Below are 18,551 nucleotides of genomic sequence, written 5' to 3'. Positions count from 1 at the left end.
TGTGTCGCCATGCAACACGCTTGTAGAGCTGCTATTTTCGAATAATGTAGACAAATCTTGACAACTCTACTTTTATGGGCTCCCTGGCACAGCATCTTTTCAAATGGGGGTTTGCAGCCAAATGCATATCAATTTGGGTGTTTGAGAACCACTGGTTTAGAGGACCCATGTTTATACCAGAACAATGTTTTCTTTCATTGCTTTTGTGAAAACAAATCCATAAACGACTTAATTGATGTCATTGCAGTTTTTAATATATATGGTGGAACCATATTATTCAGATTATTCAGATTATAGTTCAGATTAATGAACCCATGGTCTGCATTATATAAGCATTCCTCTCCCTTCCTACCTTCTTAGTGCCTTAAAGGAGCACATCACCCATTTTAAACCTTATCTTCATACAATTGTTCATCACTAATGCTTATTATAATATGGAACCATTTCCTACTCACTCTGCAATAATTTTTTAATAAACAGATAACTGCTTTTATCACTTACAATCAAGCTGTAGCTTAGGCTACATGTCGTTTCTTTAGGGGTGCATGGGGGTGAACAACAAACACTAGCACAATTAACTTCCACTAACCATGATACTGACCATATAATGTGGGGTTGTCTCCATGCAGAGTTTAATTAGGTCATCAATACTGAGTTCCATTTGTGTTGTTAGATAGGCCTTCACAAGTAAAATTTGAATGGCCTGTACTGTTTTTGTTACTTAGACTTGTTTTTCTTGACAGCAAATGTTGAGAATGCTATTTAGATAGCTGTTGTAGATGTTGTTTAGACAGATGCTAGGTTCATTGTTTACCTACCGTAGTTTCTTTGAGCCAGCAAACATTGTTCTATCTGCACTCAAGTTACTGTACGTGACTATTTACTTTTTTCTTTGTTGACAACTAGAGTTCATGCTTACTCTGTCTGCATTTTGTGATCTTGCACTATATAAGAGCATCTGCTAAATGCCTAAATTGTAAACGGTAGCCTAAATTGTAGATTTCTCCTGTGATTTAATGTAAAATTGACGACCATTTGTGAAACAGTGCAACTCCATGTCAGCCCACTACCTCTACTCTTAACGTACTGTAGGTATCACGTTCATGACAGTAATCAAAGCTGGTGTATTGGATTAAGACATTTTCATTCTGCTCTCCATTTTCACCTCCAGTTTTGATCAGTTGTAGCTTCTGTTTGCCATTGCAGTTCCCAGATTCATAACAGACTATTACAGCTGTCCAATCACTCAATGCAGGCAAGAGCCTTAGACCTCCCTCTCTCGTCCCCCTCTCTCTCTGTGTCTGTTTCACTCTCCAGACCCCCCTCATCCCAGTTATTTATAATGTGGAATGTGCAGGGCCTTAGATTTTTGTGATGTTAATAGGCCACAGTATCTCCTGTTACACAGGAAGACATCACCGCTAATTTTAGACTGAACCTATGAGTGTTTGTGTGGTAGATCTATATTATCAAGAGGAGCAAAATGGGGAAAGAGACATATTTGATTCCTTAACATCTCTTCAATGACTGTGGGCATAAAATGTCTCCCTCTTGAAATGAGGTCTCACAGTTTTCTTGAACATATAGCAGACGCACCCAGACGATTATTCATCCTTGTTAGGCCTACTCATTAAAGTTTTTTAGCTCGCATGGGCAAGGTTATTAATTGTGGTTAATTAACGTGAAAGTAGTTTTCTCTGTTATTTAAAAAAAAAAAATCGATATCCTATGCATTGTCAGTAACTGCATTTACTGTATAATGCTGACAGTTTATAAAGCACACTAGCTTGCTAGCTAGCCTACTCTACACTAGTGGGCTGTCACTATACCTTGAAATGCGAAAGCAATTTTTACTTTCACTGAATCCACATTCTGTGTGTCCTATTAAAACTGTGGCCTCTAATAGTCAACAGTGAAACATAATACCCTTTCCAACCATCCAGCATTACAAATCATTTTAGCAAATTGCCAATCTACGAGCTATAGGCCAATGAGCTTGTAGATCTGTTTTGAATTTCTTAAAAATTTCCCCCCATAATGACCTGCATACATAAAGTGGTTAAAGCAGTGTGTCATACTAGTTATTAAATAAGCAGCCCGGTCACATAGGCCACATGAACCCTTTAAACCTAAATACATTGGCTATTTGAAAATAGCTGATCTACAAGCTCACAATCGCGACGCATTTTGAGCTTGTAGATCTGCTATTTTCAAAACAAATCTTGAAATAATTAAAGAAAATTGGAATATTTTTGAAATAACACACAAAAAATGCTAAAAATAAAAATCAGATTGGTTTCCAGTGCCAAATACATATTAATTTGGGGGTCCTTGACATGAAATGTTTGAGAACCACTTGTTTAAACAACATTAGGAAACAAGCCCAAATAAGCAACTACACTTTAGAAACGAGCCCAAAAAAACGCAACCCACAACTACCAATATTTACAAGCTAATTTACAGAAAAACTACTTAACACTCAGGCATGTTTATTTTGATGATCAATCAATCGATTGTGTTCCTGCTTATAAATATAATAATAACAACAGCTAAATATAATTGACTGAATGGAGGTGTGGGAGATTAGGCAAGGTGTGTGTTGGTAGCATAATTGGAAACATGTTTTCCAGTGCCCCTACAGGTGGTGTTATAGGCTGTGTCTAATTGGACATAGTGATTGGATATCAATAGTGCGCTCCTCGGAGCACAAAGCTCTGCCAGGCCGGATTGGTTACCCAGGGCCCGCAATGTTTGGGAGTCAATCATAGGCAATCGGAATGGAATATGACAAATCTGATGCATCTCTATCACATGACTCCAGAGATAATGTGTACCGATTTGTGTGAGTTTTGGACAAAATCTGTAGGAGTAGTAACAAAAAGTGTGTTTTGAAGAAAACGCAAATTGACGGAAAATGTTGTCAGGTGGAAATGGGCAGGGCCTACAGTATATGGGGAGTTGCGGCATGAGCCAAGTTCTTTTGACAGTATGACCTACGGTTCAAGAGTTATATGCCACCATGAGGCCATGTAACATTAAGGTAGAGGGTAGAGTTTCTTCCTTGGCCTACTGGGAGTGTGCGTGCAAAGTTTCACGCTGATCGGCCGAGTGGTGCCAGAGATGAGCTGTTCACACACAAACAAACAGACACACACAGACGTACAGGGTCGATAACATAATTTCCGGCCCTGACAGAAAATAACTAGAAGTTGGTTTGAGTTGCAGTCGACCAGGAGAGAATGCTTCTAATCTGACAACTTGAAGACTAAGCAACAACAATAGTCTAAAAGTCTCACCAGCGGGCCCTGGAGGCGTTGCTGCTCTTTATAGCCAACCGGAAATATTGGTTGCTGCTAGAGAAAAAGCCATGGAGTCACCAAAATCGGTAGCGTTCATAGTGCATTTGATTATGAGCTATTTAGTGTGCAAAGTTGACGTGTTGGCCTAAGGGTGGCGCTAACAGACAGGTCATGGGGCCATTCAAAAGGTTAGTGTTCATCCTCCAGGGAGCGGCAAGTTTCATGGCAAACCACCCATTGCATTTTAAGATGCCGTTTGTGCAACTGGTCTAAGGGTGGCACTAGGGGAAAGGCCTTGGGGCCACCAAAATCTGTATGGTCCATCCTTGCAGAGTACGTGAATGCATTCTGCATGATTGATGGCAATCTGCCCATTATGGTTTGAGATATCTTGGTTGCAGTAGAACATGTTGACATTAAGGTAGCATGAAAGGAAAGGCCATGGGATCACTAAAATCAGTATAGGGTTCATCCTTTAGGGAGAATGAAGGTGCACAGCAAGTTCTAGTTTGGGAGTAAAGTAAATACTGACCAACCAACCAACATAGCCATCCTTAGAGCTTCCCCACTAGCAGGGCTAAAAATATAGTCCGGTGACGTTGCAATCTTGCTGGGATGATGAACGAGAATCCTCTCTCATATCTAGTTGCCATAGAATCAGTCTGTTTCTTCTGTGGTTTTTATGAATTATATCTCTGTTTGAATTCTTTCTGTTAACATATTGAAACAGTTCAGACAGTAGTGCAGATTGAAGAAAGAAGGGCTTTACTTATCATGCAACAAGAGACATCACTACAAGCCGTATTGGTTAAAAGTGCCCAAAAGTTCCACTACTAATAAATCCAATACTATAAAATTAGACATACAGTAAGATCACCAAACTAAATTTGTCGTCAAATTTCTCGTCGTCATAGGTATTATAGTAACTGTCGGGTGGAAACCATGTATGTCCAAAACCGTTACCGTTCAGGAAAAAACCTGTGTTCAAATGTAGTTATTATTAGTCAGAAGCTCCTGTCAATACATTTCATTGGTTAAATATTTATAAATCACACAGACAGACTTAACCACTTTCAACCTAGCGTCCTTATTTTGGGCATGTAATTTCATGAAAAATAGCCAAACTAATGATAAGTAAGCTCACAATGTGTCGCATTGCGACACGTCGTGACCTTATAGATTGGCTACTTGTGCGTGACACTGTTGTACGAGGAAGTATAAAATGACCAATAGCGTTAATAAAAAAAAAGAAACAGTGGTTCTCAGCTGGCTTTACATTGTAAAATGATTGGAAGTTTGCTGTGAACACGATGACAGTCAGGAACCAATGTATTAAATACCCCAATATTCATCCATTAAAATTCCTCTTTGAACAATTCCTGACCCACTTTTGGGTCTCTCGATCAACCAGCTGGTAACTGTGCTCTTGTTATGAAATGCTGTCAAGCTATATCACCCATTTAAATCGTAGCAGAGTATCTGTGCTCCTCAGAGAGATCTAACTCAGAACTTTAGATGTTGCCGCTGAACGAGGCTTCATACCAACGCTGCTCAGATATTTTCCCAAGCGCCATGTTGTCCTCCTCTGTGACCACGGGTCTCAGAGAACAGGTTGAACCAAAATAACTCTGTGGAAACCCCCCATGTTCATTTACCAACCCAAGTAATAAACTGATGTTCCTTCATGGAAAGATAATCAGAAACAGGTGCAAGCTAGAGAAATCTACCTCTTATTATTTTCACTTTCTTTTAAATTATATATGCATTCAGCGGGTTGACAACAATTATCTTATCTTATCTTACTTTTGAAAAGTTACACCTGGGGGTACATTTTTCACTAAGCTCAACGTGTTCTTTCACACGTAACCAGTGCTACCGTATAAATGTTTGAGCGAGTCACCGGCTTGAGAGCGTGATTTGTTATTAGGACGTAGCCCTTTTGATGCAATCCCTTACTACTGACGTGCCTGGTTTGTTACTGTACACATAAACCATATAGTATACAATGTATGGCTTCTTCTATTTTATACTCAGTGAAATGTTTTTATTTTGTCCAATCTGTGTGGTATGTTAATACAATATAACTATTGGTGTAGTTGTATTTTGTCTCCCTGCTCTTCTATTGAGACATTAAAATCGTGCCAAAGGTCATGTCTCACCTAGACACAGGATCTGGCACAAATTTTGTCCCGAGCAAGCAGGCAGGCTCTGCTCAGCTCAATGGTAAAAATGTCAGCACACAACCGGGTTCAAATTCGGGGTAGAAGAGGAAAGTTACAGTATAGTGCAGCTTTAAATCTCCTAACCTCAATATGTCAATATGCACCACAGCAGAGATAGAAATCTGTTTATGAAGCCAAACTGCTTCAGGCATTTCAACGCCTTTACAAAGATTGTCGTTCTGAGAGCTGGCCACACATTACGCCTCACGGTTAAATAAAGCTCACGCGTCAGGGGTTGATCGCTGTTTTGCACATGGCACCAATGCATGCTTGCTGAATCTTATCAAGGTTAGTGTGGGGTTTGCAGGGTCCCTCTTCTGAGAAAGGTAAAATAAGTATTTATCCCCCTGGCACTCAATACGCCATGTGACAAAGATTTATGCATCATGATCAGTTGGACAAATTCCACTCTGTGATATATATATATAATATACACATATATAGGTGGAATGAAGTGAGGAGGTATATATATATATATATATATATATATATCTACAAGCTACACAGACGTCATAGTACTAATGTTATAGACTGGCCTCGAAATACTCTGACAGCATGTACAGATGATCCACAGTACAAGACAATGTGTCACATCGCAATGCATTGTCAACTTGTAAAAAACCTGGAGTTAGACATCATAGCAATCATTTTATGGTAGAAAATAACAGAGACACCAAACTATTGTTTGTATCCCTACACTGACCTAAGATTACAGGACATTTCTTATACTTTTTCAACACTCAGTCCTGAAAAGGTGCTTTTTGATGTTGCATAAATTACAACAATTAGTGCTGCAGAAACTGCACTAGCAGGGTGTTGGGAAATTATTCTACCAATATTTGATTTGGTGGTGGTGGGGGCTGACATGTCATTGTTTATGCCTTGACTTGACTGAAGAAAGAATCCAAATTGTTAGTATTGTTATTGTTATATGGTATTTTTTACAACATGATGCCTCAGTGCACTTAGTGCACTTAGCGGCACCATTCCAGCAGTGGCAGGCAGTGGGGACACAGAGGGGATTTCCAGCCCACTGCTAACAGCGCTTTGAACATATTATGAGATCAGGAACAATTCATGACAAGGACTAGTTGCCAGTAAAGAGGCTGGTCGGATTGTCCTGTTTTGATTCATGAAGCCTATCAGTTACTGCACTATGTAACTTTTCCTCTTATGCCCTGGATTTGAAGCCGGTTAAGCATTGTGTTTTATTTGGGGAAATTGGGTCTAACTTATTGTAATTAGTACATAGGCAGACTGACAAGTGTGTCTGGAGTAAAATCATGCAATGTGCAAGTTAACCAGTAACCACTTAAGTCCTATAAAAAAATCTAAAAAAGAAGAAGAAAAAAAACGCCTGTAGCAACTAAAACTGTAGGCGTTCCTAATATGAAAGTGAGAACCCTTTACCGGCAGTCTGAAATTGCAGCTGTAACCAGTGGTGGACAGTAACCAAGTGCATTTACTTGAGTACTGTACTTAAATTTGGATTTTTAGAAATGCATGACTTTCACTGCGTAACATTTCAAATTTAAATTTGACACCACCACATTTCTAGGAAGGAACTCTTTTAACCCAAATTAAAATATATTATGAATTAACCACTTGAATTATACCTATATATATATATCTATATATATATATCTATATATATATCTATATATATATATATATATTACAAATATATTGAAAATAGCCGATCTGCAAGTCAGCTGCTATTTTCTGTATTTTGTAAAAGTAATTTCCCAAGTAAATATACTCAATATCTAGTAGCCTCTTCAGTGCATCACCTGTTTGAGCTCATGGCTCAAACAAATGTCATCATCATGTGTGTGAGCAGAGCTCTCCATCACCTTTGAAGCACCGCTGAGACCTGGGGACACCACGGCACTATTTTAATTGAGATGTTCTTTGTAAGCTTAGGCGGCTCGATGTATTGATTCACGTGGGCAAAGAAAGAACACGCTAGCTTAGACCGGGGAGGTGAAATAAGCAGGCTCGCTGTTTTCTTTACCCTGCGGAAAGGAATTCCTCACTTCATTCCACCTGAATAATTCACAATACAGTGATGTGAAGGGTACAATGAAATGAACATGTTCAAATGTTATGAAATGAGCCATCGGGTAAATAGAAAATCAAGGTCCACAAAGGATCATTCTAGCAATAACAACTGCAGGAAATAGAATATTCATTGTGTGCACCACTGTGCAGTGATATAGTGATGAAAAGTGATTCCTTGTGTGTGCGAACATATCTGGCAACAAAAAAAACATTCTGATTCTTCTGTTTCTGAATTCTACTGAGTGTTCATTTTACTCTGTGAGTGTACAAATGGACCCAAAATGGACCCTTATCCATGTGTAGTTCTGAGAGTGTAGAAAGGGAACCAAATTGACTTTAGGGGGTCCATTTGGTTCCATTGGTACACTCAGAGTAAAGTTAACACTGAGGACTTGACAGTGTGTGTTGTTGTTATGTCACAGTGGCCAGGCAGTATGCCCGTGCAGTGTCACAGTTCGAACAACAACGGAGTGAAAATTGTACCAGTGTTGCAGAGGAGAGAGGAGGTTCCTTTATGCTGTTGCAGCCAGTCAGCCCCCTCCACTCACCACAAAACAACACCAGCTCTTTACACCACTTGAGGAATAAAATGAGAAGTGGAAAGAGAGAGAGAGAGACAGAGAGACAGACAGAGAGACAGACAGACAGACAAAGACAGAGAGACAGAGAGGGGGAGAGAGACAGAGAGAGAGAGATAGAGAGGGATGGATTGATAGAGAGATAGAGATGGGGAGAGAGACAAAGACAGAGAGACAGAGCTAGTGAGATAGAGAAAGAGGAGAGAGAGAGAGGGGGGTGTGTAGGAAAGAAATGTCAGCCTTCACATCTCAAGAGGGTTGTTTCACTCCAAGCGGTTTGTTTGCCGAGTGCTGCTTTGCTCTATACCCGTGGCTTCCATCATAGTGGGGGAAGACGTTCGCTCTGCTTTTTTTCTGCCTGTGGTTTCGAACGGGGGTCTCCTCTCAAGCAGCTGACCATGTTGTCGTGCTTTCGTAGCTTGCAGCATCTATGCTTTTCAATGCCGGATTCCACCACAAGATTCAGTGTCTGTTGCTGAGATTCTGAACTTGTTATGTAACAACAGACCAAAGTGCCTCTCATCTCTGCCATTTTTAAGCAGTGCACTTTGTGTGTGTGTGTGTGTGTGTGTGTGTGTGTGTGTGTGTGTGTGTGTGTGTGTGTGTGTGTGTGTGTGTGTGTGTGTGTGTGTGTGTGTGTGTGTGTGTGTGTGTGTGTGTGGGAGTGTGGGATTTACCTACATATGAACAGATGCCATATGGAGCCGCTTACAGTACAGCAAGTTACAAGCTGTACATCCGAGTGAGATATTTGCTGATTTTCGCCACAGAAAATTACTTTATTATAAGGCTACTAATTATGCTCTGGGACTCCCAACGTAACCAGGAAAATACCCTGCTCCGTGGTGGCACCCGAGACAAAAATTGCCAAAGAGAATGGTCGAGGAAATACCCACAGTAGCTATGAAGAAAACCAGACCAAAGAGAAAAAAGCAAGTAAGTGCCATTTCTTGCTCCATTAATCAATCGTGAATCATTCTTTTCTAGCAATGCTGCATTTAAAACGGCATGGTATGACATGTGCAATACAGTCATACAATATAATATTTCAAGCGTGGCAGTAGGGTGGCAGATGACAGTACTGTGCTGTGCCTCAGTTCATTGCATGTTTTGACAGCTGCCAGGTTCAGACAACCTACAGGTATGTGCGGGAAACTACGCTGGATCAGAACATCTGTTCTCCTAGAATTTAGGATTTCCCCTGCCCTCCCAGCGTTAGTATTCTGGTTAGAAAGCACATCACAAAATGATTGGGGGGGAAACAAATGTGATGATCTAGTCTCCTATTTGATTATTGAAAGTCACTAGAGTCAAGACAGTGGTGGACAGTAACGAAGTACATTTACTTGAGTACTATATAATACTCAAGTAAATCTTTGAAGTATCAGTACTGTTTTTTGGAAGCATATGAGGTTGTCTTTACTGCATTTCAAAGACAAATATTGTACTTTTGACTCAACTATGTTTCTAGGAAGGGACCCTTGGGGCCCAAACTGAAAAATATTCATTATGAATTAATCACTGAAGCCCTATTTCAAAATGTGACCCGTTGTGAGCATATATAAATGTGCTATTTTCACTATTTTTGAAAAAAGTTGTTTAGGAAAATGTTTAAATTGCAATACAGCGTTGCATTGATATTAAAAATAAAATGTACTTTGGAACATACTTTTGAATACTGATGTATTTATAAAAGCATGTACTTACTTGTGAAGTACTCAAGTACTTCAACTCAAGTACAAATTTGACTGAGCGACTTTCACTTGTAGTTGAGTATTATTTGACCTATGTCTATACTTCGACTGAGTATAATTTGTCCACCACTGGTTAAGACTATCACTCAGCCTCCTCGTCTCTCTACAGCGACTTCTGTCACGAGACACACAGGGCAAAGTTTCAAATGACAGCTAGTAGGTAACAATGTATGAATCTCATTTTGGAAACTGTAACTGGAGGAGCCCTGTGGTTTTCTGCTTGGGGTTGAGGCTGGCATGTTTCACAGTGTCCTGGGACGGGAAAGCACTCCATGACACCCTCCCATGCCATCACACGCACGCTGGTACTGTCGTCACAACTCTGCCGTGCCTCGCCAACCGAGCTGTGTGAATGTCCCCGAGTGATTAGAGGTCCAAAACACTCACGGAGGCTGACAACTTTCTCAGTAACTACATGCCCTGTTAAGCACAGTCAGTCATGTTTCATAACATGACCAAACCTAACGTTTGCTAAGTGTAGTAGTCTTGGTTTTGAATCATACATGTGGTCTTTTAATATACATTTTTATTCCTTCTTTTGTCTCCTGCCAGAAAATTGGAGTGTCCCATAAACCATATGGACAATCCTCCTCAGGTCATGCCTCTGGATGTAAGAACAACAGGTTAAATGATTGATTTTCTGCTTTTTGTATGTTGGATGTGATGTGTATCTTTGTGAGCAGATGAATATTTCTTAAATAAAATATGTGCAATAATCGCTATGTCTTATGGATGTTTATGAAATACAGGTATTTATGAATGTTTTTTTTACCACATCCATAACAGTGATTTGTTTTGATGGTAATCAATGCAAGAATGAAGAATTTCCCTTTATACTACTTACTTGAAATATTTACGAAACATTCTTTGAACGTGGCTGCATTCCATTGGTGGTTTGATGTAAAATGTATTTTGCTCCATAAACATGCTTCATAAATACTGAATGGATTACTGTATGTAATGTCTCATGAACCATTCCATGGGCCTTTTACAAACATGCACGTATTAAATGATGTTTACTTTGATTTATTTTGTCTTATCTATTATTGTATCTATTAACTTTTTCTTATCCTATCATAATATAAACATACATTAAATTCTCCATCCATCTTCCCAATTTCCAACCCTCTTCTGCCCCCGCCACAGATCATCTGATCTGCATGAAATCAATGTAGTGACTATTCATGTCCCTTTATTATTTGAAAAGGTAGCCTCAGTTTTTCTTTAATTCCAAGCTGTAAACGTTAGCCCTCCTACAGTGTGGCTAATATCCCATGAGAGCTCTGCTGAGATAATGATGACTCAGTAATGCTTAGATTCTGAGCTCCACACAATGAATTGGCAGGATGGGTCTATCACAAACGTTGTTTCTCCTTCATTTTGAGCAATATCATGGCATTGTGCAGTGTGAACATATTTGGAGCAACAGGTGTTATTGGGACTACTCTATTCTAATGACATTATGGAAATAGCTGTCTTATCTATTCGGGTAGTATACCGTAGTGCAACTCCATTCACAACCCTGGGAGAAATTAACAGTTATAAGTATGTCAGTGCTATAAATGTTCAATGTTTAATATCGATATATTAATATCCATCAATCTTCATCCACGTATCCGGAGTCGTTCATGAGGGCAACAGTTCCAGCAGAGAGCTCCAGACTTCCCTTTCCCAGGCAACATTAACCACTTCATCCTGGGGGATCCCTAAGCGTTCCATGGTGGAGATTAGGGGTGTGCCGATACACTAATTTCATGATACGATACATGATATTGGGCTCACGATATCGATACGATATGATATATGGCACTTTTTTATTATGAAAATATATGGGGGAGGGGGGGGGGAGGAAATGCAAACAAATACTAGTATGTTTTTTTCAAAACGATACATATCGTCACGAAAACGTATCGCGGGACGATATATCGGCACACCCCTAGTGGAGATATAGTCTTGGTTTGCCAGGGAGCCTCCTCCCAGTGGGATGTGCCCAGAGGACCTCCCTGGTATATCGATGAAGTCACAATGATGATGTATCATCTTAAAATGTGGGTGCAGTTTCAGCCCGATCCAATCTTCCCTGACTTCCAATATAAAAGTACAGTCAGATGTTTCAAAAAGCATAAAATATATGTGAAACAAAGTTAGTGGAAATAACTGACGTAGCCTACTGGCAATGAGAACAAGCAGATCGTTCCAGCGTTTGCTTGATTAACCCCAGACAAGCACACACACGCACGCACGCACCCACGCTCTCACACACACACACACACACACACACACACACACACAGAGACCATCTTATAGATTGCTAGCCTCTTTCATAGCCAGCTGTAAAAGGTGTCTCAACAAACATTATTTTCATCCCTTGTGTTCATCACATTTCATTTAAGCATTACATTTCAGCATTATTTCATTCAACAACAGGGTTATCAGACTCTCTAATGAACAATTTTGCAGCCTCTCTCATACAGCTGATACAAAGATTGAATCATACTGCCATTGGCTCTGTGTCGACATTGAGGACCAAGTTGTTCTCATGGCACCATTGTGTCAGGTTCTCGACCTCTCTCTTGTAGGCCGTCTCATCATCGTCAATGATCAGGCCTATCACTGTTGTGTCATCAGTGAACTTGACCACTAAGTTGGCGCTATGTCCACGTAGTCGTGGGTGTACAACAGGGAGTAGAGACGCATCCCTTGGGGGCTCCTGTATTGAGAGTCAGGGGGGCAGAGGACTGTGTTTGAGCCCATCCTTACCATTTGGCGTAGTTTTGACGGAAAGTGCAGGATCTTGGTGCAAAGGCTCGGGTTGAATGCTAGGTTTCTAAGTTTGGTGTAAAGTTTGGAGTATTACAGTATCTTTAAACAGCATCCTCACATAGGAGTTCCTTTTCTCCAGGTGAGAGAGGGTAGTGTGTAGTGTTGTGGCTATGGTGTCATCTGTGGATCTGTTTTATCGTTAGACAAATTGGTAGGTGGCAACCTGCAGTTGATCAGCTCTTTGACATACTTCTTGAAGCGTATCTTATTATTTTGCTTTTTCGGCCCTGGGATTATTGGGGCTGATTTGAAACATGAGGGTACTCTACCCTTAAGGAGGCATTGGTTGAAAAAAGTATCTGTGAAAACTCCTGATAGCTGTGTTGTGCATGCTCTGAACACCTCCTAGAATGCCTTCTGGCCCTTCTGCCTTACAAGTGTTAACTTTGAACATTTTGTGTACTTAAGATTCAGCAATAACCAGAGTGATGACATCCTCTGTGCCTGTCCAGCTTTGGTTAGATCTTTCAGCTTTTTCTGTGGCATTGACGGGGGCGCCACATTCATTTCGCCACATTCATTTCGTGGCTGATACTGTCGTCTCAGCCACCCATGACCACTGAAACAGTTGAAAAGGATGATTGGTTCCTGTAGTAACACTAACCAAAATAATGATATGTTTCTAAGGCATTTTTGAGTACCCAAAAAAGCGCTCTATATGTTTGATTTATTATTATTGTTAACAGTGTTTTCTCTCTGTTTTTCCTGCTGCCACTATGGAAATACCCTTTTCCACTAGTGCAGGAAGATCACAAATGGTAATCACATGTTATTCTGTCTGTATTAACTACCCTCTCTACGTAAACTTCAGAACAATGTTGGTCCTACTCCAGCTCAAACAAGTTTCTATTTGCATGTGTTTTTCAAAGAAAAACGCATCTACATCTTTGATGTTTAATACGATTTGTAATGACTCTTTCCAGATTCTGAGACTTCAGAGGATGAAGGAGAAGAGTTTGAGACCAAAGAAGATACTGGGGATTTTGAGGACCAGCCTGTGCATGCAGGTATCCTCCATGTTTCCAGACCATATTTCCTTATTATTAAAAAAATTATATCTTTGAAGCCAGAGAACAAGCCAGGTCTTAGAAATGCTGAAAAAACAATAGCATTCTGAAAATATGTCTATAATAATATATAATATATAATAATTATGCCAGTAAATGGAAGAATAATGGTAATTATGGAATATGTTTTTTTTTTTAACTTTAGGATTTGCAAAAGTGTCACTTTTCAGCTACAGTCACCTTTTTGAACCCAAATAGTGCAATTGTGTGACACCTAACCCGAAAGAAAACAACATGTTGTCACCTTTTTCACCTCAGGGCTGTTTGCATGCCTGGGATTAGGATGTCCAAGTATTTTTGTCATTAGTCATTTATTCTTGTGTTCCACTCATAATGTCAGTTATACAGCATGCTGAAATCCAACATGCTCTAGTCCTAAGCTCAAATTCAAACACCTGTTTATCTAACAATGCTAATTTGATTCTTCCTCAAGTCCTGCCACCCCCATCCCCAAGACTCATCAAGCGACCCTCCACCTCTCCGATGCTAGGCTCCCGCAAGAAGCCTGCTGTTGTGCCAACTGACTACCAAGACACAGTGCCTGGAGAGTTTGAGGAAAAGGTTAGGCAGCCAAAATCTGCTGCCATGTCCCAAAGCAGCACCCAGGACTCACGACCCCAGACTCCAGTGAGTGAATACTCACGCAAAGAATTAACAACAAGGCCCTCCCCAAAGCTCACCAGGGCAAGCTCTAAGGTCTTTGAGAAGGTCCGTGGTTTAGAAGAACGGAGGCGAAGTCTTGATATGCCAGAAGGCTCCATTTCTGGACGCTCTTGGGCAGGGTTCAACAGGGCTCAATCTGTTGACTCAGATGATGGAGGAAGCAGGTTGGGAATCTCTAGAGAAAGCTCCAGGGAAGATCTAAGGGAGGCTCTGACAGAGGATGCTGCCGAGAGGAGAACCATGTTCAGGCAGCGGGCTGCTTCACTCGAAGACAAGCCTCACTACTCTCAGAAAGTTCAGGACATCGAGAACAAGTTCACTGAGGAGCTGGAGCGTATTAAGAAACTTGTCGGGAAACCTCACCTGAAGAAGTCTTTCTCAACGGAGCAGCTCACTCTAAGAGGCAAGAAGAGTCTGCAGCATCAACCTTTGAGGAAAGTAGAGCCCATTCCTGCACAAGTCCTCCAAAAGCTACAAGAAAGGGAACGTACCCAATGGGGCAAAGAACAGAAAGAAAAAGGGCAACAGAAAGAGGGCTCACCACCAAAGTCACCCAATTTTACAAGTCAGCAGCCAACACAGCAGCAGCACACAAACACCACTCCAGAGTCAATGCAACTGTCCGACTTACCTGGGCAACGGTCTGTGAGAGAAAAAAGCAGAGCCAGTCCAGTTAGAGAAGTCATTCAGAGATCATCATCACCAGCAACAACCCTTCAACAACGAGCAGAGTCACCCAGCAGAAATATTGTGGACATGACATTACGCAAAGTTGAACGAAGGCCGCCAAGTCCGCTAGTGCAAAGGGTATCTCGGATGCAAGAGTCACCACATGTCCATGAATCTCCTGCACGACCATTACCAAGGGACGAGTCCTCGGGAAGGAAAACGCCAATAGAGATAACATTACGAAAAATAGAAAACAGGCCCGAAAGCCCCCTGGTACAAAGAAAGGCTGCTATTTTACAAGAGCTTCCAGGTCAGCCTGCTGCAAAAACCCCATACGCTTCATTGGAGAAGAAGATGGATGTGGAGCCTTCTAAGCCAGCCTCTAAGCTAAGCATCCCAATCATTATTGTTGAAGACGCTCCAATGGGAGAGGATGTTTCAGTGAAGACTAGCCAGCCACAGCAGACTGCTACCAGTGCGAAAGAGGCACAGAAACCTAAGACCAAAGGAAAGAATCGTCGCACACGACCCATGTCTCCAGAGTTAGGTTAGATGTTGATTTATGTTTAATACACATGAAGTTGTTAATTCAAAACTCAACCCTAGCATTTTCCTCATCACTGATTAAACCAACGTATTCCTGATTATCACAGTTTTTCTCTTTACATTAATCATGACCAATTGAACCATCAGTATTGTCTTTTGGGAAACAGATTCTTCAGATGATTCTTATGTGTCTGCTGGAGAAGACCCAATGGAGGCGCCTGTGTTTGAATTTCCACTTCAGGACACTGTAGCAAATGCTGGTACAGATGTACTTCTGAAATGTATCATAGGTGGCACCCCTATCCCTGAAGGTAAGTACAGTAGGTTGCACCTTGGCTGTAGCCAGTATTAATTGACTTCCAAATAACTGACAAAACCAAACCAAAACATTGAATTCAATATAGTGCTAGTGGCTCTTAAGGTCCTTACACCGAAATCAGTGAGTTTCATGAACCACCCATTACATTTTAAAATATCTTGTGTTCAAGTAGAAATATTTGCTTATGATTGGCACTAGAGGAATGGCCATGGGGTTACTAAAACCAGTGGGTTCATCCTCTGGGGAGCCATCAATGCCAGTAGATTTCAAAATATCTATAAATAACGTTGGACGTACTGACCAAAACACTTTGAGCTCTGTCACTGCAGGGGCTAAAAAGTCTAATTGTATATTATACAGCATAATTATGTGGTGAAAATAACAATTTTATCCTCTGTCCATCAAGTTACCTGGAGGAAAGACAATGTTGAGGTCACTAATGGGGGAAACCATGTCATCAAAGTGGAGGGTGAGCGGCACACACTGCTCATCAAATCAGCCAAACCAAGCGATGGAGGGAGATACTCTGTAACTGCTGTCAATGATGTGAGCAAAGAGGCAAGCAGTGCTACTCTCATCATTAAAGCAGGTATGTTTACATTCTGTCATGTGGAATCATTATTGTATATTCTTCTATAACTAAAAGTGCTTTTTGCCCAGCAGTATCATTCAGATTCAAGTAGTCAAAACACTGAAAACAAGGCTGTTAGGCAAATTATGTGAACATACATACAAATATTGATTCTTTATCAATTAAATTACTCCCCCAAAGATTATGAGGCAATAATGAATGCATAATATGCAGTAGTTATGTTGCCATGAATTACATCATGACTGTGATCTAGTCCGGTTGTGCAAAGTGAAATTAAGTCAGTCATAATTAATATTAGCCGTGTTACAACATCCACTCATGTGCTTTTGAGAGGCATTTAATTTTAGCTGCATACCAACAGCCAAGCTAAAGTAATCTCCTGAAATATCACATTAAATATAATGTGGTGGGAGTAATTTGGGAATCTACAATATCCCACAGCATCCTAAAACGGCATTCTAGCGGCGTTTGGATTCCTCTACCATTCCTTTTATAACCTCTCTCAGCAAAATCCCTGTGCCATATATTCCAGCTGAACAACCTCACGTTATAGTTACCATAGCAACTCGGAGGCTAAATCGAACCTATAAATTGCTGAGGCACAATGATACCCCTCGATGTGAAACCACTACTAATGTAGTTTGCATACTGCATTTGAGTTCGTAGGTTCTAAGTATATGTTCAATTAAATCATAATATTTTTGTTGTGTATAATCTATAATTATATATTCTGCTGTATCTTGTACAATTTGAATCAATGAAGGACATACTTTGTATTCAGAAATTGTCTATAATCTTCTTACTTTCAGTTACCTTTACACCACTTCACCTCTAAAAATGATACATACTAAGAAATAATAGAATAATCTTACTTCGTTTTGCAGCTCTCTTGAAGTCCACTACTATTTAATCTTACTGACAGTAATTTATGGAAATACATAGCCTACTGTATAATACTGTGCAGTGTTATGCATGCAACATTCTGCATATAGAGTGGAACACAGTCAAAAGGGCATTGTTAATGTCACATAATCCATTCCATTTGAAAAATTCACCAATGGGCTATGAATCAATGAACATACTGTAGGCTATGAAACTGTTAACCACTTAAACCTATTTTGGGCTTGTAGGCAAACTTTTCAAATAATTTATTTTCTTAAATAACTGATCAGCTGTTTGAGAAAGATTTTTTAAGAGGGCTTAAGAAGTTAAATTACTCTATAGGGTTACTGCAGCTGGTGCATTTACTGTAAGCTAGCTAAAAGTTAGCCTGTGTGATTAAAATAGGCTTATACAGTAATGTAAAACATTATTATTAAAACTCATATTATCATAATATAAGCCATTGGAATCAGCTCCCTTCCCATTTTTTATTCTCCCTGTTAATATCAGTTGTGACACCCAACTAATGAACATGTTGGTTTGATAGAGTATGCCCAGGAACCGAGGGGGAACCTGGGTGTGCCCAGGGACATCAGCAGTCCAATCACATCGGATGAGGAGTATCTTAGTCCCCTTGAGGAAAACATGGACTTTGGAGGGCCAGAGCCAAGAAGGTTAATCGACACCCGTTTCAAGGAGCCCCCTGCATTTCTGGTGAGACAGTGCTAAGCTGAGACTGATTCCAATAGCAGTTGTTGTACACCAGTAGTACTCCTTAGACTCTGGAATGTTTAGTGCTGCATTTTCCTTCCTTTAATTATTACAACAAATTGCATGATGATGTGTTATGTGTGCTACTGATTCTGTCAATGTTCATTTGTATGTAATAAACACAGTCCCTGCATAGGGTCATTCATCTCACTGACAAGTACACAGCATCACTATTTTCTAACTCCCATTTCATTTCAAACAGGTAACTATGAGTGATCAAGCAATCACCGAGGGACAGGAAGTCACCATGTCTGTCCGAATAACTGGACAACCCAAACCCATGCTGTATTGGTAGGTTTCCTCAT

General features: G+C 40.3%; 1 protein-coding gene across 7 annotated transcripts in view; it reads left to right on the top strand.

Annotated features, from left to right (window-relative positions):
• spegb (striated muscle enriched protein kinase b) overlaps nucleotides 1–18,551 on the top strand; it is a 50,515-nt gene that overhangs the window by 1,848 nt on the left and 30,116 nt on the right. For all 7 annotated transcript variants that reach the window (XR_013932004.1, XR_013932005.1, XM_080412504.1 and 4 more), the window contains 6 exons: nucleotides 13,661–13,744; nucleotides 14,238–15,683; nucleotides 15,850–15,993; nucleotides 16,408–16,590; nucleotides 18,023–18,189; nucleotides 18,449–18,537. Coding sequence is in view for 5 of the 7 variants with exons in the window: in XM_080412504.1 (XP_080268630.1) it covers nucleotides 13,661–13,744; nucleotides 14,238–15,683; nucleotides 15,850–15,993; nucleotides 16,408–16,590; nucleotides 18,023–18,189; nucleotides 18,449–18,537 (2,113 nt within the window). In the remaining 2 variants the exon portion in view is untranslated. The remainder of the gene's footprint in view (nucleotides 1–13,660; nucleotides 13,745–14,237; nucleotides 15,684–15,849; nucleotides 15,994–16,407; nucleotides 16,591–18,022; nucleotides 18,190–18,448; nucleotides 18,538–18,551) is intronic.

The sequence above is a fragment of the Gymnoscopelus braueri genome (assembly GCF_963280865.1).
Source record: "Gymnoscopelus braueri genome assembly, chromosome: 18".
NCBI classification, from domain to species: Eukaryota; Metazoa; Chordata; class Actinopteri; order Myctophiformes; family Myctophidae; genus Gymnoscopelus; species Gymnoscopelus braueri.
This window is presented reverse-complemented; position numbering and strand designations above follow the sequence as displayed.